Source organism: Cuculus canorus, chromosome 2, assembly GCF_017976375.1.
Source record: "Cuculus canorus isolate bCucCan1 chromosome 2, bCucCan1.pri, whole genome shotgun sequence".
Classification (NCBI taxonomy): Eukaryota; Metazoa; Chordata; class Aves; order Cuculiformes; family Cuculidae; genus Cuculus; species Cuculus canorus.
In genome coordinates, this window is record NC_071402.1 from 115,959,917 (window position 1) to 115,981,477 (window position 21,561).

The following is a 21,561-nucleotide window of genomic DNA, read 5'->3' on the forward strand; positions in this document are numbered from 1 at the left end:
AGGTAATTTGCCTCTTTTCTCTTTAATAACCTTTCTGGAAGTAGGGATAAACACAGTTGCAAAGTGAGTCTTGGCTCTTATCTTTACTGAAGATGTTTTTTTCCAATACAGCTTGGGAAAAAAACCAAAATTAACACGCATAAACCCAACAGCAAAAAGAGGTCTCTAAGCAGCAGCATTAAAAAGCTTAAGTTAAGAATCTTTTGAGGCACTGCAGTACAGCAAAACATTTAACTGCATTGGTAAGGCTGTAAAATTACCAAGGAGTCAAGCATATTTACTTTCCAATTTTTCTCAGTGACAGAAATGGAAAATTGTAAGGCTGCAGTATACTCCCGTTCACAGAAAGAGATACACACAAATCCCACACACTACCAGAAAAGTCAAAAGAGAGACAGAAATAAATTAAGTATTTCAAATCCTTTAAATTAGTTTAAGTGTCTTACGAGAGAAAAAAAACTAATATTAGGAAAACTGGTATCAAAGCCTCTTCCATGATTAGCGTCATGGTAACAACCTCAGACTGCTGAAATATCCAGTACCTAATTTTCCTCCCACCTGCAGTAGCCCTTTTAGGACACTTGGAATTTCATCAAACAGGTTTTGAGCAGAGAACGAAGGGGTTTTTTTCCAGATTAACCAGACTACTGTATTCTGGCAAAAAAATTACACACACACACGGAAAATATACACACAGGAAAAGATTTTCTATTCCAATAACATTTTGAAACTGTACTTGCTGTATGCCTTAGACCATGTTAGTATTTATCGTGCTCTGCCTTAGTAACAGAGGTACTTTGCCAACCTCATACGTACAGAAGCGGCTTTCAAAACCACATCATGTGAAAGTAACATGTCTTCCGAGATTAGATTACAGAGAGGCATGCATGCCCTTGCAAACCGTTCTATCACTATCTCCAAGTACTCAACATGTGCAAAGACTCTTCCAAGAATAAACCATCAGTAACCACAAATATCATGCATGAAGAGAGTCTATCATTTACAGCCTTTGTTTAAAGAAAACAAACATCATTTAAACACAACTGTTTGTGACACCAATAGCAAATCCCACCATAACATACTTTTGCTTTAGGGCAGGCAAAAATATTAAAATATGCTATAGAACTAATTCCAAGCTACAACCTTTCCTCGCTAAAAATAAAGTCTATAGGGCACAGGTTTCCAGTAATTGTAGAAGATATAGCGTGTCAGTTTAAGACATTAAAGTGAGAGAAAACCATTTCAGTTGCTGAATCAAAACACATTCCCATTCTAGTTCTCTCTTTTACTTTCTGAACATTTTACATGCATAAAGACAGGTGGGATTGTTTAAAACTCAGTGTCACTTTCTCAGGCACAGAGAATGACTTATCTTAGAGCATGTGTTCTTCTGCAGTGTACCATCCATTTAATGTGAAACTTTAGATACAATAATCCCACAGATGTCCAAAAAGCAGCTGATGAAGATGAGCCAAACTAAAATTTAAGGCTAAGTTGGAATGTACGTAACTCCTCTTTTCAGTTAAGAGAACATCTGAGAAGGAAAAAAAACAACACAAGCAGCAGCCATGGTGTTCCAGGGGGAGAGTAAGCCTTCACATTTGGTTTGCTTTTCCACAAGGAGACGGTCATTTATAAAAACAAAATAAATCCAGAGTACCAAGGGAAAAAAAGAAATCCCAGAAATCCCAGCATATTTTATTAAAATATACCAAGAATACTTCTTCCTAACACCAAGTTTGTGGATACTTATAAATGTACAGTAGGAACAACCTTCCAGTAAAACCTCTGAATTCAGCCAGAGGTACTGAATTCACACACACTACAAGGTACCTTCTGAGCCTTCCAACTTCCCCACTATGGATATGAAACCCCTTTAACTGCTGAGGACAAGACAAGATTTTAAACACTCTTTGCTCTAGCAGAATCCCAGCAGGATTCCTCTTGTCACCTCTGATTGTCAAATGTCTTTTCTCAGTTCAGGAGAAAAGAGTAATTCCCCTTTCATTGCAGACAAACAACTATCCAGAAATTGCTTACTTATTCACCTTCTCAAACATTTGTCTTTATTTAGTACAGGACACTTTATACCTAAAATAAGAAGGCTACATGGTTTTTTTTAAGTACTATTTAAAAAAAGGCAACTGTAAATTGCATGAATCATTAAGGAAAGTGCTCAAGTTTCCAAGAATGAAGTTGTTGACCTATAGCAGCGTATGCTAGTTACCATCTAGTGGACTGGCACAAATATGACGCACAGAATATTAAATCTAGAGGAATTTTTCCACTGTCAACTGTACAAGCTCTTCTCACCATATAACTTGCCTAATCTCTTGCAGTCACATACACAACAGACTTCAGATGGGCACAGCGCCAAGCACATTACTGAACAGCCACTTCGAAGAGATACAACTTGCTGGCAACACGTTCCAAAGGTACTTTAAACACAGTTGAATCAATTCACTCTGGTGATAGACAGTGATCATACAAACAGCTGATACATTTCAAAGGTTTACATTTAATTTTAAGAGTAATGCAGTAATTGTATTGAGAATAATTTGAGCTCAACACTTAAAACCATTACATAGCTAAGACACTGTTCATACCCTCCATCAGCCCAAAGTTCTCCCCCAACAAGAAGAGCCCAAGAAGAGACAGTATTAGTATTCATAAGAGTAAGTAGCGGCATAGGAAATGACACAAAGGAAAAACCACCGTCATCCCTCTCACAATTACATTACCACTTTCACACTAGAAAGAACTTCCACTGCACTATTTCACAGAATCACAAGATCAATAAGTTGGAAAAGACCTCCAGGATCACCGAGCCCAACCATTCCTATGAACCACTAAACCATGCCTCTGAGCATCTCATCTACCAGTCTTTTAAATACCTCCAGGGAAGGTGACTCAACCACCTCCCTGGGCAGCCTCTGCCAGTGCCCAATGACCCTTTCCATGAAAAATTTTTTTCTGATGTCCAGCCTGAACCTCCCCTGGCAGAGCTTGAGGCCATTCCCCCTTGTCCTGTCCCCTATCACTTGGGAGAAGAGGCCAGCTCCCTCCTTTCCACAACCTCCTTTCAGGTAGTTGTATAGAGCAATAAGGTCTCCCCTCAGCCTCCTCTACTCTGGGCTAAAAAAACCCCAGCTATCTCAGCTGCTCCTTGTAAGACTTGTTCTCCAGCCCCCTCACCAGCTTCATTGCTCTGCTCTGGACACGCTCCAGAGCCTCAACATCCTTCTTGTAGCAAGGGGCCCAGAACTGAACACAGTATGCTCAAGGTGCCATCTCACCAGTGCTGAGTACAGAGGGAGAATCACCTCCCTGGACCTGCTGGTCACACCGTTTCTGATACAAGCCAAGATGCCATTGGCCTTCCCCTCTTTCTGACCAACAGTTTAGAACTTCCAATTTTGATATTATTCTACTACAACTGCCTACACCACCACAGTGAACACACATATTGATCTCTGACTGTAATTATGTCCCATCTTCTCTGTTTTGAACACAAGCCAAATACTCTACTCCTCCTTCCCACAAGATCCCATGGATACATCCCTGCCTTCTCAGAGACAGTAAATCTGGCAGATGGCATCTAGCTCTTAGGCTGGAAGGTGTCACCAACAAACCATTCCTCTCAAAATAAGGGCATATGCTACTTACAGACCAAACTTGCAAACCTACATAGCATCCTACTGTACACTTACAGGTTAAGATCAAATAATTTGCACAGTGCATTTTGCTCCTTCACGCTTGGCTCTTTATGCTCTCATCAACATTGCATAGGAGCAGTTAAGCCGGATCAAACCACACATCCAACACAGCACGCTGTCTCCATGAGGCTATAACAGTAGAAGCCTACAGCAACTTCCCAATAAACTTATAAATCAGCACTAACAGAATTCAAAATGGTTGTTTGACCTAGATCCAGGAAGCACAGTCAAAGTAGTATTGTTGTATCATTCGCCCTCACACTTTGCTGGATCTGCATTCAGAAGGAACACATGATAGCCAACAAGGGTCCAGTAACAAAAAAAGTAAAATTAAGTAAAGAGAAATTACCAGTTGCTCTGCTTGAGAAATGAAAGTTTAACTGTAAAAAGAAATTAAAACCTTCATTTTGATCACACACTCAAAGATAACTGAAGAGGAATTACAAAACTTGATTTTGCAACTGTTTTCCAGATATGCTCATGTACATATATATGAAATATTTTAAGATTAGTCTCTATTTGTAGATAGATACACACAGAAACCCATCTGTTTTGTCACAAAACTACTGAAACATATTGTTCAGAATAATTAAGAACCAGTAGGATAATTCGCAATTCATTTTCCTAGAAGCGTTTAAGAGATTTGTTTCAGAAACCTGCAATTCTGTTCTAAGCACACATAATACTGCATGTAGTCAGGAAAGAAATTACATCTGATTTACTGAAGGCACATACAGCCTCTTCCCTATCTATTCAATTTCCCAGAACTGCAAGTCAATACGAACTAATACTTGGAGGGATTGGAAATCAGACAAGAACAAGACCAGTGTTATCTCTTAATTCTGTAGGACTACAAGTCTATCAGTGACAGCAACCCTGGAAGCAATAAGAAAAGAAACCAGAAAACTAGTGTATTTTAATGCCATCTGTAACTACTGTATGTAGAGTTCACAACAATCATTCTGCCTCCAGCAATCATCAGCACTAGGTGTACACCACAGCCCTCCCATAGCAACCCATACAGAGAGCATCAAGTAGCCTCAATTAAGAGAGTAAATTAGGAAGGGCTTTTTGACCTGGTTCACCTGCAGGAACAGCTAACAGCAGCACTAAGTTCCAAATACACTGTTTTACTTCTCCGTCAGACTGATTCTGCTTTTAAATATATATAAAAGATGAGCCTACAGTGCACAGGAAGGCAGGCATCTCCAGTTGCTACCTCTTTGAAGTACAGCCAGGATACAAAAAAAAAGAAAAAAAAAAATCAAAGTTTTTCCTAAAAAGTAGTAAGTCAAAGTATTATTCAGCCTATTGAACAGTGTTTAGCTGAATTGCACAAGTGATCCTATATGTGCATTTGAGGCAAGTTCTTTGGGCACAGTACTGGTCTACACAGCAGTACTGTATCTTCTGAAGCTGCCAAATGACGAAACACTACCAGTTCTAAATCAAGAACATCTACCTAACCACCAAGGGACGATGTCTCATTTTGTTGGCATACAATTTTTAGCTGGCCTTGCCCTCTAAATATATATGGATGAGAGCAAGATTAATAATAATTCACAAACAGAATACTTGCCAGTTTTAAAATAGGAAGCATACCATACTGACGGGTTCCCCCATAGCTGGATTTGTTATGGTCTCATTCGCACAGGGACAGCTGCTTTTTCATAGCAGTGGGTACTGCTCAAATACTACAGGAAAGACTCCAGTACAGCTCAAGGATTTTGGTGTCACCTCCCCACTTGTGAATTTCATTTGTGATTGTACAATTAATTACTACTTTGCCTAACTATCCTCACATGTGAATGAGGATCCCTCCTAATCTAAGCAATACTCAGAGCCTCACAGGAAGGTCTGACACTTAGATTTCAGTAAAATCAGAACTATAATGAAAGAGGGTAGGAATACTTAGAGAAGTTTTTCTAGCTTACTAATCCTCTAATTAAGTGCTCAGCTTACCCTACTAAATACGTCTGACCCATCTGCTTCTAGAAGACTTACAGAGCCTTATAGAGGAGCTATATACATCTTCATTTTGTACGAGTATGTCCAACAGGCATCAACAGACTTCAAAAAGACTCTCCAGAAGCTGCATTTTAGTTTTACTTCTCCAAAACTCTATGTAGGAGAGTAAAGAAAGAAATGTATGTGTGCTAATTAAAAAACCCACATCACACAACAACAAAAACACCCCACACCACTTTTTTTTAAAAAAGCAGTTCAAAACATGATCATGTTTTGCTTCCTGCACAGATGAACACTTAATGTTTACAAATAATTTTATTTTTGTGGTTCTAGTAGGCATTATTACTCTGGCCACTGTCCCTCTGAGTGCCATGACCTACAACACAAGCCATGTCCCAGATAAATCAGACACCAAGCTTTGGACAGCAAACATAATGCCTGTGTTAATCAGAACATAAAATTAAATTGGGAGAAAAGTCAAAAAGAAAAGGAAACACACACTGATAAAAGACTGGTCACAGTAGTGACTGGCTGTCAACTACAGCACACTGCAACAATTTGTCAGAAAAAAGTTGGGTTAGAACGAACAGAAGAAAAAGGGATGGCTTCATTCGTATTAAAGAATGACTAAAATGCAAGAGAATATGCAATTAAAATGAGAAGCTTGTTTGAATTCAACCCAAGTGTTCCGCAAGCCAGAAAATTTACCACCATGCATAAAGCTAGCAAATGTCACCACTCCAACACAAGATAACAAGTCACATCACTAACATTATAGTAGTCATTTTACAAAGTTGCATTTTATTGCTGCCCCACAGCACTATATTTCATTAAAGAATTCATAGCTCCAGTCACTTCTATTTCTAAAATTACAGTTTGAAAAAATCAGTTTCCCAATAGCCAAACTGAAGTTTCTCTAAATTTTAAGGCATAACATTGTAATGAGTTAAGTACATGGTTTAGATTGCACTGTTTCATTCCAAATTGAACAGTCCTGTGACTACAGTATGTAAAATAGTAGAATCTTTATAACTAGTCACTTCAGATCTTTGCCTAGTCTTCTAGGTATATGCATGCCTGGTAGAGTGCCTGTCCAGAGCTGAAGGCTCCACAATGAAAATCAAAAATTAATCACTGTACAACAGAGACCCTAACAAATAAGACCATTGCAGACAGATGCATTTGAATACATCTAAACAACGCTCTTCTTACACTCGCAAAAGGAAACAGACAATTTAGTTGTCATCTTACAAAATTTATATAAAACAATTCAGGGCTCTTTAAAGGTTTATGAATTAGGAAAATTCCACCCCATAGATCTCAGTTTTCAGCAAACTCTAAAGTAGTAATCCCTATTACACACTCACTGCAGTTAAATGACAGTGATAAAGGCTACCAAGAGGAGAGCTGAGCAATAGCTTGTAACATTAATACTAGTTCACTGCTTCATTGTAGAAATCCCCCCAGAGTTTTGTGGCAATGTCACTTAAGTCTGAAGGAAACAGTATCTCCATGAACAATCTACATCAGTAACAGTCATTAAGTTCGCTTTTTTTTTTTTAAAGGAACAATCAATGGGCTATTTCAAGATTCTTTACAAGAAACCTTCCTGCTACACTTGCACAGAATTACTCAGAGCTGCAACTGATAACCTTGAAATTTAAAAAAGCTGACTCAAAATAATGCAAAAGGAAAAAAACCCCACAACACTCAACAACTCAAAACCTGACAGTATACTCTTGTGACTGTAAAAGCTTCATTTCTTTCTGGATTAAGCTAATTACTATGATTAAGCAATTATAACTACACAGAAAATAGCTTTCCTAATACAGAAATCTGTACTTCAAGCATTATTTCTGTCTTCAATTTTAAAAAAATTCTTTCTACAACTACTGACTCTAAGGCAGCACAGCATTCTGAGACACAGCTGCTGAATCTCACTTGCATCAAAGCACATTTGAACTATTATTAAGGTATACAGCTGCTATTTACATACAGGTTGCATTTTCTTCCCTGGACGAGATTCTTCCATGCTGATGTGCAGAAACGAAGAATGTCCTTGTACGAGACCCTGTAATGAACCTCCCAGGAGATCAGAGACTGCGCATACATGACTGCTTTAGCTCTCTCTGCTTGACACAGATGTACTCCGGGAAATCGCTCCCCAGCCCCACAGCCAATCGCTACCTCGCCAGTCCCTCGTCTCCCAGGCCACTGATTACAGCTACAGCAGGGTCACACAAGAGCAGAATGGGCAAGACGGCATGCCTTCAATTCCAGCTCACAGAATACCAAAAAAGGAACTGAAACAGAGTTTGAGATTTAACATTTTCTGCACCAACAGCAGCTAGGAACAGCTCCAAGGTTATATTTCTTCTCTGATGCAAGCCTTCATTAGCACTACAAAATGAAAGTACATTTGTACCTCAGATCCCAGAACAGAACAACCCAGAAGTTGAACATCTGCTAAGTGTTTTTATAGCTGTATTATTGAACTTTCACAAGAATACTCATTCCAAAGCAGGATCTTTTTTTACGCAAGTCATACATTCCTGCTCATTAAAAAAAGCCCCAGGTTTTACTGAAAAATTCTGCTCCTCCTTTTTTTTCCCCTTTTTAAGAGGTAAAAAAGCCATGCTGCTAGCTGCAATTAATAAGATTGCTTTCAGTTTCAGGTATGATATGAGTAGCTGTTCTTCTTCCTTGCTTAAACTAGCCTTAGAAAAATGCAACCTCCACTCCAGCAGATGAAATTCAGAGCTTTCTCTCACTCTTCCCCACTTCATCACTGATATACCTTAATATCATTGGCCCATCGTATACCGTGTAGGAAAACTGTCTTTTTAAGGCATTATTCATAACTTAACCTTCATAACATGACACTGACTGCCTTCCTTGTTCTTTTTTCTTCTTTCACTCCTACTTCTTAGATGAGAACTCTAGTAACGAAGCTGGACTGGTGCCACCCCAAGCAACAAACAGATGAATGACTTCAACAAAACGAAACAAAAACTATACTGTTCATAAACTTGGGGCAAATACTACCAGCCAGAGAAACATACTGCCAACTGTGAAAATGGTATTTATCACCTAGCAGTTCAGACATCAGAAGACCACATTCAGTTCCCCTCATGGCCTTTCTCAGCCCAGAAAATTCTCTCAGCATAGACTAATAGAAGTATTCTCAGATACTGCTGACAAGAGAGTTTAAAAGTAGTTTTGTTTCCACTCTGTAAATAGACGTTCACTCTAACGTGTGTGAATCTTCTCACTTCCAAGCTACTGAAGGCCTCTCTGTTGCTATATGTAAATGATCACAAACTAAATGATTCATACAGGAAGAACAAAGCTAAACAAAAGTAGCAGATACCACTAACTCTCGGTGATCTCAACTGAGCATCCTACACCAAACCTATTATTTTCCTAGCGCAGAGCACAAAGTTGTACAGTTCTTCAGCTACTCAGATGAATCCTGAAACAGCTGAATTGTGTTCTGGCAGCTCTCCCATACTTGAATGCAGTCGTCCTCAGCATAAATCTGTAGTCAAAGTACGTAAGTTTCTAGAAGTACAAAAGTCAGTTTGTTTAGACTGGAGGTGGGTATGAAGGGGAAGAGGCTGCCTATTCCTTTGGGACAGAATAAGGGGGGAAGGGAGCAGCCGCTGGGAATCACACCTGGCTTTTTTTAAGTTTTGGAAAGACTTACTTGGTTTGGAAAGTTTTCAAAAAACTTCACTGAAGCAGTTTATTGAATTCTCTTTCCAGTCTGTAGTTAACCAAGTTCCTAGTTCATAGTCCCTCAGTCTTGGAACAAAAAAAAAAAAAAAAAACACTCAGAAGCTTTATTCATTTAAAAAGAAAAACAGAAATAAAAGAATGTGCATGTAGAGCCAAGCTGAAAAATCCAACATTCTAAAATATAAAAAGCAGGTTTTTTTCCAAACAGATGAAAGTTCCTGTCTTTTAAGTCCCATACCAAAATATTTTGTGGATAAACATCTGCTCTTATCTAAGAATAAATACCAGGGAAAAGCTTCATGCTAGATGGAGAGCAACACAGCAACTTCAAACTGCAACTGTCTCAACACGCTTAACTACAGAAGTATTCTAAAACAAACTGTAGGCAAATATATTATCACATCCTTGAAATTTTTCAATGATAACACTGTGAAAACTCAGCAAAACTATTTGTGCTGCAGCAATATTTCAACCATATGCTTGATGATGCAGAAGAGTATGAAGTGTATGAGGGCTCTTAAAAAAAAGCAAACACGGAACTGAAGTAGCTATGGTGAAAAATATGTATCTATGCCTCAGACAGGAAAGAAAGATTTCAACTGAACTCTTAGCTCTCCGTGACACTTTATCTTTTCACAAGTGATACACAGTCCATGACATCCTTGTAAGCAGCACAGGCTTCCATTAAAAATTCCCTCAAAATGAACTAAATTGGACTAACTCCAAAACCTCTGTTAAGTACAGAGTGGAAACGCTTATAAGGGATTAGAAGACTAATTTTCATGTCAATCTTCTTTCTAGATCAATCTGCAAAAATATCCCCTACCACATCTTACAGCAACACTAACACACCAGCAAACTGCATCTTTTACTACAGCCATAAGCTCTTCTTTCCTATCCTCCAGATTTTGCTCTTAAAACAACAGAACAATTGTGAGCTCAGTCTATCCCAAAGTAACAGTAGCAAGCCTTACTGCAGGGTCTGTGGAGCCCCTAGCAGGCAGGGCACCGCTTAATCTGCTGTTCTGAGATGGCAAGACATCAACACCTTTTTATTTAAAGTAGCTGTGGCGGGCAGGACCATGCTCTCAGCAGGATTCACCACATGAGCTCCAGCCCAGCACTATCAGACCAAGCCAGATAGGAGCACAAGGAAACAAGAGGGATCATTTGCTGGCAAACTCACATACCAGTCCTATAACGTGGTAGATCTGGTAAGAGATTTCTATCGATACTTTGAAATCCTGCTTCGGTGAGGAAAAAGTAATGCCATAGGACTCCTACTGTAAACTTATGACTTCGGGGGCTATTTAGTAAAAAAGGTTGAATGCATCCAACACTGGCAGGCAAATCAGATACCCTTTATTTGTTTAACAAACACTTAGAATTCTCTAGAGAGCATTAACATTAGCGTTTGCATGAGAGTTCTAAAGCGCCAGCAACTATTAAAAAGGGTGCTCTCTGAAAAGGTTACCCAAACAATACAGAGGCATTTTTAATAACTTTGGAATAAGCAAGAGGAGTCACCTGTCTTCCTAATAAAGCCACAGTTAGACCACAGTTTCACACAGCTTAATCTATCACTGCCATCCAGTAGCACAAATACAAGCTCAAGGAAAGACTTATTTTAAATGAAATTGAAGCGTGCACAACAAGGAATTTAGACAGGCTTTTGGCTTTCACACTGACTTCTGGAAGATGGACAACTATCTAGCCTTGCATAAAGTCTATCCATAAAAATTCTACTGCCATGATTTTCTTTTAAGGCAAACCTGAACTTGCAGAATAAGCTTACAACAGATCCACGTTCCTTGAGATGCAATCATGGCAATTTTTACCAGCCCTAGGAGCTTTAAAGCTGGCTTTGATGTATCAAGTCACACCCCTGGATACAAACTCTTTCTGCATTCTCTGCCTGAACTTGAACAGAGATTCAACAGCTTTAAGATGTTCTTACAAACATAATTGATCCAATTAACAGATAGAAAACTAAAATATTAAGTCAAATACGCAGTAAACCAGACTTCAAGGCAAGTATATAAAATACATCATCCAGACTGGACACCTAAACAGTCTGAATCAAATACTACAGAAGTAGTATTTGGCTACAAGAGGCTACAAGAACTTATTTCTTAACATTTGTAATTCAGGATTTCACAGCTAACGGGACATTTTTAAACGCTGAAAAGAATGCAAGGGTTGATCGAGACAATGGCAACCACATCTGGCAGACAAATGAATTTGTATCAAATGTTAGGTAAGGGAATATAGAAAGAAAAAATTGCATGACATTTCTAATTATTTAAAACCCAAGTCTGCAGAATAAGTGTGTCTTTCTGATACTATCAAATCTGTAGAGAAGGCACCTACACAGAATCCAAGACTTGCTTTTATGTATTCAATAGGAACAACTACTTTCGCTATATTGAACAAATTTCTGCAATCACATACTATAATCACATACGCATTAATACAACTTCAAATGTTTAACTGAGTTTTTTCTAGGCGGAAGAGTATCTCCACTAGAAGACTTCTAGCAATCAAACCAAATTTTCATCACTCCATGATTCCAAAAGACTGTTTTTTACCTCAAGTTGATACAGGAGAGAATATTAAAAATAAAATAAGAGATAAATGAGAAACAACATTCAAGAGAAGTAATATTGAAACTTTCCCACTTACAGCCAAAAGCAACATGTAAAGAAATATTCAAATTTTTCCTGTTTGAATGTATTTGCCCTCAAGGCAACTTCCCATGGTTTCTAATGATAAAGTTTTCATTTGCCTAGGCCATATGCATATTATAAGCATAGACACTCCATTTTTCCAGTGGTATTTTGCTTAAGTCATGGCATACACAAATAAATTAACCTATCTACCAAATTATTTGCCATTCTTCTCATATTTCTTCTCAGGACTGACTCTGCAGAAAAAAATAACTGCCTATAAGCCAGGCTGGAAAAGTGTCACTGAACAGCATGCTGTAAAAATCTCCTATGCACTGAACAAGTGGAATCAAACTGGCTTATACTGCACGCTAATCTTAATAAAATGAGATAATTATTTGAATGATAAGGCGCTCAATTTTGGTAGAAAATGGTACCTTTTTAATGAAATTTGAATAAAAATTTGATATATGGGGTAGGATGATATCATAGGTTTTGTTGATCAAGATCAATTGCAGAGCTTTTGACTGAGGTGTAACTAATTTAAATAGAAGCAATAATTTTGTATCCAATTTTAACAGCCTTTTACAGACTTCCTCAAAACCTGAATTTTCCAGAAGATCTGTCTCTAAAATTTGAATGTTTTCATTGCTGATTATCAAACATAACACTAGCAGAACCATTACTTTAAAAAAAGATGTCAAGCAAAATCATTCAAGCATAGTGAAACAAATAAATGGATATTTTAGAATATTTATAACCAGGACAACTGTCTACCAAAAGCTATTTATGCTGCCTGAGGTCTCTGTACATTTACAAGGGCTCAAAGAAAGGGTAAGGCAACCTTTTCTCACTGAGACAGAACAACCATGCCGAAAGGAAGCTCTCCTGTTAAAGGAAGACTGAACCATAGTTAAGTTCAGAATTATAACATTCATAGCAGGACACTAGGGGGAACCTGAAAGCAGTCCCTTTCAAAAATCTTTTGTGGCATATGTACACTGATGCTACTGTTAGCCCCAAATTTTCACTCACAGACAAGTTATTTAGGTATACGAGGTAAGATGACTTTTTTTTTTTCTCCTAACCAGTGGGGCTGTAATGCTTGAATGTCTGAAATTTAGTCAGACAGACTATATAACCAGGAAAAAACATGGAGTTCGGATAACCTCAGAAAGGCAGGTATTGTAAAATTGAACAATCATCATTCCTCTCTACTCTTATGGTTCTTCCAGCCTTCTCTACTGAAGAATATTGCAAGGCTGCCTACTCAAATACCAATTTGTTAAAGTACAATGTTAAACAGAAAGCACTTGAAAAGACTGCCACTTATCCACATTCATAACGTGCATGCTCTCCTAAGCAGTATCTTCATGAACACATTGCATAACAGAGGAAGTATCCCACAACATTAGACTTGGAACCACCGTGTCAGCAGGCTTCACTTCTACTTTGGGTCTTAACTTGAATTTGCAAGATAACCCCCACATTTTCAAAAGCTCAAAATGAATTAAGTAGCGTCAGGATACAAAGACTGGCATGCAGGTTTGAAAGATGTCATTAGCAGCACACAGAGTCTAGCACTTTATAAGAAGCAGCATGGAGGGAGAGGGCGGTGGAAGAGGGTTCACTAACCGTTTCCTGAAACTCACCCCTCTTCTTTTTCATTAAATATTTTCCTATTTTAACAGCTCTATGTACTTACTGACACTTTAAAACAGTATTATATTCCATAGCTAAGCTTTCTCTCTCACACACAAAAAAAATCTTTCAGATAACTATTAATGTGTTTTCTGGGTGTTGAAAACTAATTTGACTTGTCTTTTTTTTTTACCAATGTCATCAAAACAACTGTCAAATAATGACTATTAATAGAAAGCACAAACATTTATGGTTGGACTCATTCTTAAAGGTCTTTTCCAACCTAAAAGATTCCATGAGTTCTGTATTTCTTATGGAGATACATCAGTGCTTCCACTGCTGAAGCGGAACATCCTTAACGCTCTGCAGTAATTCTGAAGCATCAGCCCAAATATGATTTTTCAAACACTATCCTCTTCATTGAGATTTTACGAACAAAAAACAATAAAGACAAGAGAAAAACATGGCTCTGCTGAAGTTGCTTTTATTGGAAATTTATGAAACTACAGAGGAAAAACGCGTCTATTCTAAATCAGGAAGGCACCGAAGGAGCTTCCATCCATAATAGGATAATACTAACACAATCTAAGAAGCCGTGAACACACCTCTCTCATCAGTCAGGGACCACTCTTTACAGAATACCTCACGAGTAGGTCTTGAATTACAGTCTATTACAGTAACAAACAGAGACTCAAACAAAAAATGTCACCACTAAGTATTTAAAACCAGATAATTCACCCAGCCCTCAGCTGCAAGGAGGGGAAGACAAATTGCCCTGTGCTCAGTCCCAGACTTCCCTGTTGTGCTGTAGCGGTATGCTGGGTGGGACTTTCTGTAACAAGAAGACCACTAGCTTGTTACTTATGTGGGGTCTTACAACACCATGAGAGAAACACAGCCAATTACTTAATTTAAAGCAAGTAATTCTATTATGTCTAGCCTCTGAATAACTTCAATATAAACTGTTATTCCAATTAGTAAGACTTCTGTCCAACTACTTACTACTAGTAAGTTGAACGTATTAACTTACATAATTGACACTTAAAAGACAAGCTTCCTCATCTAGAAAGAGTTCCATTATCAACTCCACCAAGAGCTTTGTTCCTTCAACATTATCTGAACTCATTTTGTTTCACTTCAAAGACTTAGTTCTCAGGCTTGGACTTTCTATGACTAGGACTGATAAAGGATCGCTGACCTATCCAGTAAAGAACTTGTTTTGAAACATTTGTCCATGTTGGTGATGCAAAATTAGGGGATCTAGGACAACCCTGTGGGAACAACTCTCCACAGGGACAACCTTGATCCCAAGCCTGATCCCAACTCCAATGGCTCCTCATGGAGAGTTGTCCCCATGGAGACTTTTCCCTTCCCAAAATTAGGACATTACTGCTGATGACTGTCTCAAAGCATGATCGCTATGTATATCAAAGGGAAATAGGATTATTTTTATAAGTTCTTCAACATCCTTGTACTCCTAAAAAAGTTGTTTTCTTGGGACTGAAGGGGTTCAGAAGCAGTTTTCTCAGTAATACAAAGAGCACAAGGCAGGGGGAACCAAACTTAAATAAAAATAGTCACACCCAGGACATAATTTACAGTTCATTTTTCATTACTATCTGCCTACAATTAATATATTTGGAAGCTGATGTGGGTCTCTGTCTAGTTATTAAAGACAAGTCACATTTTTTAAATTACATTCATCAAAAGGAACAAAGAGCACACTTCACCTAAAGTTCAACAGTTAATGCTAACGTCGAGAGATACCAGGCACAGTAACATGAGGAAAGGTGATGTTACACTACTTAGAAGGAACTCGGTGTTCAGTTATATAGGAAGGAGCATATGAAACATAAACATTGTAGAATTGCAAATTCTCGTTCTTGCGTTAACAGAGAGGCACTTGTCTACAACCACTACGAGAAACTTCTCTCCAACGCTGCACTAGAAGTCACAGTCAACCTTTACAGGTATGTGGAGAAAGCACACCAATTTTTCAGAGCCACAAAACATTTTCTTTTATAAGATACATCTATGAAAATTCTTCCACACCATGGGAATACAGACTCACTCTTCACACAGAACAGAGCACTCAGTGACAATCCAGTTCTTTTGAGGCTGTCAACAGACGTTAAGGATAAAAGTCAGGTAAAGCCCTTTCTAACAAAGAAAAGCATTGGATATTTTACAACAAATTTGGAGACAAAAATAGAAGAGAAAAGCGGAGAACAGCAGCTTTTCAAGGCATACCCTAAATTCACCTTTGCTACTTGCTGTTACACCTGAATTTCCCATGGAATTCTTGAAAATTACCTTGGCCACAGAGCCTATGGAAAGACACCACCAAGGTCTCCTCCACCCATATCACTCTTCACAACAAGCCCCACGCTTGATCATTATTTTAACAATTCCTATGTAAGAGAAGATTGAAAAATTCCCAGATTATTCTCTTGTCTTCCATCCTATACTTCACTTCAGGAATACTAGTCGACTTTAATTATGTTTATCAATGATCTGCTAGTGAAATATTAGACTTGTACAACATAAAATTATTTTGATATACAGCTTTACAGGAGACGAGTTGTCAAAATTAACACTGTGCCCACTTTTTATTTTTCCATAGCAATACACACGTTCTTCCATATAAACTTAGTAAATCTTAAGGAGACACACATACATACAAACAATCTGTTTACCAATAAAGAGCCACTGTTCAGATTTCATTAAGTAGTACAGCATATTGTACCCATTCATAGCATTTGGATTTTTTTCAGTAACCCTCAAGACAAGAAGGGAAATTTACTTCTGCCTTCGCCCCAAGAGCCTGTTTTGCATCACGAGACAACTGAAGAAACAAACAGGTTGTCCATATCATAATGTGGCCATTGTACATTGAACTATTTACAGTCTTGCAATGTATCATCACAAACATACAACTGATCCTCTGGACTTCACAAGAAATAGCAGTAACGCAAGTCACAACACAGAAGACAATATGCCACCCTGGAGGTATGTATTCTTTACCCTGCATTAGAAATTCAAGAATGTTGCACACTTAGATTAAATTTCCAGCAAAAAGCATGCATACACATGCAAATACCCTTTCTGTCACTTTCATTAGCACTCAGCTCCATTACCTTGCCCAGCTACAATTCCCTTTGCCTCTTAACATCTTTCACAACACCACTCCCAGCCTTGACACCTGTGCTGCCACTGTCTGCGTCTCTCTCCAGCTCTTGCAACCCTTGCCACCTCTAGAACAAACTTAAACCTCTTTGTAAATACAGACACCATTCTCTAGAAGCTATCTCCAAAAACAGGTATACATTTTCCTTGTGCCTTCACTGTCAGCAAGTTCATCTTTTGGCTCTGACCTCCCCCAGTACCTGGAGGCATATGCCTCTGACTTACCACTGGTGCATCTTTTGAGGAAAGTTCAACTCAAAATATTTTGCAGCAACCTTTTATGGCAAGGTAAGACTCCAGCCGACTCCAGCCTTAGCCACTTCAAACTTACTTATCTAACCAGTGGTCATAAAGCCCTACAAGTTTCCTCCAAGGATAGCCAAGAAAAATAAACCTTTTGTCAAGAAGGTGAAATTAATTATTTGTGAACGCATTAATCCACAATTTAAAGTACAGATCTACTCCCTTGGCTCCTTCCTCAATGAAACATAGCTATGGAGTTGATATATGTGGACTAGTAGGTATATACACACCTCTTGTACACACTGAAGCATATGCAATATAACGTGGAAAAGTACACTTGGTTTGACAACTACTGTGTTAACATGCAAATTCTCACCTTTACGTTCCCTCCAGGATCTGGAAGTTTATGATCATCAGACACCCCTGACACCCTTCCTGGGCTACCATAAATGCAAACACAGTAAGTATCTGGTCACACAACAAAGCACTGAATGTGACAGACAGAAATTAGTCCTCTTATTTAACAAAGCAGTATAGTCCCAGTTTTTTGCTGTACTAGGATTAGCTAAAATCCCATCTACCAAATAGGGTACAGTAAGTCAGCTCCATCACCAATGAGAAAAGCATGCTGCCCTTTGATGTTTTCAAAACGTTCTCTCCCTTCAAAACGTCTTTTCAAAACGTTCTCTCCCTTCAAGGCTCAGAATACAATAGTAGGTATATCCTTTGGCCCTTGGTATATCAAATTTCTTCAGTTCTCTATTTATATTTTGCAATTCATTTGTGTCTTGCTCATAGCAACGGCAACTGACTTGCACTCAATAATTAAAAGCCTCAGACTAACACTATTTGTCTTCACTATATTGAACACAGCCATCATCTTTATTAGCTATAAGCCAACAGGCTACCTATCACGCACATCTGCACTATATAAGAGTTAAACAATTAGAATTTTTCTTCATATACAAATGAAACATAATTTAAGTATATTTAATCATGTCAAACAACATGATTATAAAAACTATTTGTCAAACAAAACATGTCAGACATAAAACCACTAGGTGAACAGCTGTTCCATCAAAAAAAAACCAAAATTAAGCTAGCATCCTATCCTTATTTAATTTGTTCTCTTTCTTGGGGATGAGATATTTAATCTTTCTGCATCCCCTGTTCTGAAGGCTTGAATCTATAACTTTACTTAGTTTAAAAATAGAATTTCATTCTATTGACTTTAAGAAAAAATACTCTCAACTTCTCAAACTGATCTTCCCCAGCTGAAGCTCAGATAGAGCATCTGGGTATAAAACAAGACCCAAGAATATTCATCCTTACCATACACAGAATATACACACACACATACATATACTTACATATTTCAGTAAAGCAAGCAAAGTAAATCTAGCTAAGTACATTACAAAATATGCCGAAAACAAACTGGATAGATTTCTGAACAAGGTAAAGTAATAGCAAACATTTTACATAGCATGAGCAGTTAAAGCAGGGAATGGATGGCAACAACAACAACTGGTTGACATTCACCCTTTTCTGACTGGCATATATCAGCAATTTTCAATGGATGGCAACAACAACAACTGGTTGATATTCACCCTTTTCTGACTGGCATATATCAGCAATTTTCAAAACTCAAGAATTTCCACAAACATTAGTTAGAGAAACTTTAATATCAGAAAATAAAATTGTCAAATAACTGGGGGTTTTGATGTAATTTATAAGCTGAATTTATAAGCTCTCCATCCTATCATTATCTAACTATCTGCAGTTCAACCAAATATTAGTTACAAGAGTGTCTGCCTCCTTAATTTCCTTTTGGTACCTTAATTTCCTTAATTTCCTTTTGGTATCTTAATTCCTTTTGGTATCAATAGCAGTCAAGCGCAGCAATATTAATAAAAATCAGGCTACAAAAGAAAAGCATCTCTCCTACTCTTGGGTTTCATCACTTCCTAAATGACTCATAGCAATTATCACATACTATCTGTTTGCTTTTGTGCAAATAGTTTTAAAATGCATGGCTAGTAGGGTACAGTTATTTGACAAAATGAAAAATTTAGCACAAACAACAGCACCAACTGTGGCTATTTACTATGAAGTTTCTCATTTCCTTTTACATATAAGAAGTCTGCCTAGAAATATGTTTGACATGTTGAAGAAATGCACACACTTACATAATAGTAGATCCCCATAATAATGCTGTACAGCCAAATAAAAAAATGCCAAAAAAGCCATTAGCCCTAAAACAAGCAGTAGTTTAAATACAACCCTTCCAATAGTTTTTTTTTTAAATAGAAACAAAGAAGAAATAGTTCTAGCAGTAGTCCAAGTAATTCTACCTTTTTGTTTAGAATACTAATTAAAGAGCTTGCGATCAGTCCTTTGACTTCACAAGTCAGAGAACCCAGAGAAGTACAAGTTATTCTTGATTTGGCACAGCGCAGTGCTCAGATGCTGGTTCACAACACTACTGTCCAACAACTCTTTTAACATCATGTACATATTCATAATTTTTCCATTAACAACAAAAAAATTCTTCCTGAGGACCTTTTCAAGCTTATTTTTTATAACCTTCCTTTTTCTTTTTTCAGGACGTTTCCTTTTATGAAATTCTATCTTTACACACAACTTGGAAGCAAATTAGACATTGCATTGAGCTAAAGTTATACCCAAGTAAGGGTCATAAGCTATGATATTTTAAATGTTTCTACACAATAAGCTGGCAAAATGCACATCAAAATTACATCATTATAAAAAAGCACCCTAGCAGTAGCTTTTCAGCTATAACAGGAGGAAGACAGACTGCTACAGAGTCCATATAGAAAGCAGATAACCTATGTATAAACTGAATGTTCATAAAAGTCTAGATTATGGCAGACTATTACAAAGTTTTGCAACCAGGTTCATAACCGAGAAGCTCAGCATCCTGAAATTCTATGACACTTCAAACTACCTTAAGCTTCACATAGTACATGTCACAATTACCTAAAAAAGTCAGGTATGTAAAATCAGGTGAAAGCTGTTTCTTAACACCAAATATAACTTTACAAAGGACCTGAAAATTTACAGTTCTTTCTACTGCTTTCTGAAGTAGCCCTCCATTATTTGCTTGGAAGGTTTGTAGAATTTATAGTCTTAAGATGTCTTAACTTCTTTAACCAGGAAGATTGAAACACAAAAGTGACTTGCCCCAAAGATATCCACAACAGACATCGGTGCTTACAGCAGCTCCCAGATCATCAGGAAAACAGAATGTTAGCTTTATTTTAGCTATAACACAAAACCAGTAAACAGACAACACCTTAAGAATTAAATAATGTCTTGGATAATGACCGAAGAATGGGCAGTTCTCATCCCATACATAAACAGTGGAAGCATTCCTCACAGCGTTCTACTAAGTATAACTGGATAACTCAGTAGCGGTAAGTCAAAATACAAAAGGTTACAAGTAGAAAACAGGCAGGTCTCCAGGCTAAAAGGGAAGACTGAGTAGGTAATTCGGAGCCAGCATTATTGCAGCTGTAAGAAATATACAAAAATAAACCTCCAAACATTGTATAGGAGCACAACACTGAACATCAGTTCATACTGATACAGAGGTGTGAAATTTTCCAGTCTGCAGCAGTGTGTAAGAACTACAAATATTTCTTGGATGACAAGTATTTAGAGTTTTGAGGACTGAAATTAATCTGGCCCAATTTCATTCCACTGCAACTTGCAATATCTAGAAACAGGAACATAATAATCTAACAGACTGAATAATCTGTGTGTAAGAAGAGCTCGAAGCATTAGCTAAAAAAAAGCCATACTTACAAGCTAGGTAAGAAATGATGCGTGAAAAAAAAAAAAAAGGATTCCTTCTTCTAAATGTTTAAGTGTTCTTCCTGTGGAGTAACTAGAAAAGAGGATACTCTAGTTTTATCAAACACAAGTAAGCAACAATAGCATAATTCAGTTAAAACCCCTCTATAAGGGGTGAAGAAAGTAATTCCTAGAACACAAGAACAAAGCTGCAGTGTTTCTACCTGCAGCATAGTATGTTTAGAGGTATCACAGAGAAGGAGACGAACTAGGCTTTTCAACTGAAGCATCTCCAATATGGCAGAACCATCTCCCCTCTACATAACAACATTTAATAAATACTTCATTAAGTACTTCAGGGTAAGGGAAAGAGGTGTATATTATTACAGACACATGACATGGTAAAACATGAATGTGAAAATCTGTTGTGTTTCATCCCTCCAGGCTGAGAAACCAAGAAAGTATGCAGCAGCAGCAGCCAGCGCAACAGCACCAGCCAACCAAAACTATTAATGATTATTATAGCGAATAGCTGCCTTGCAGAAAAAGCAGTCATTACAAGTAATTTTACAATATTTGAGTTGTTAAAA

The 21,561-nt window shown here is 37.7% G+C and overlaps 1 protein-coding gene across 12 annotated transcripts in view; it reads right to left on the reverse strand.

Moving 5' to 3' along the window:
- The window catches only part of SLC4A7 (solute carrier family 4 member 7), a 90,768-nt gene that overhangs the window by 58,065 nt on the left and 11,142 nt on the right, over positions 1-21,561 (reverse strand). For 3 of the 12 annotated variants that reach the window (XM_054060565.1, XM_009570391.2, XM_054060556.1), the window contains exon 1: positions 7,681-7,829. The exons of the other annotated variants lie outside the window; for them this stretch is intronic. In XM_054060565.1, the coding sequence (XP_053916540.1) occupies positions 7,681-7,716 (36 nt within the window). In that variant the 5' untranslated portion in view covers positions 7,717-7,829. Of the gene's footprint in view, positions 1-7,680; positions 7,830-21,561 lie in introns of those variants that run through there. 12 annotated transcript variants of the gene reach the window in all.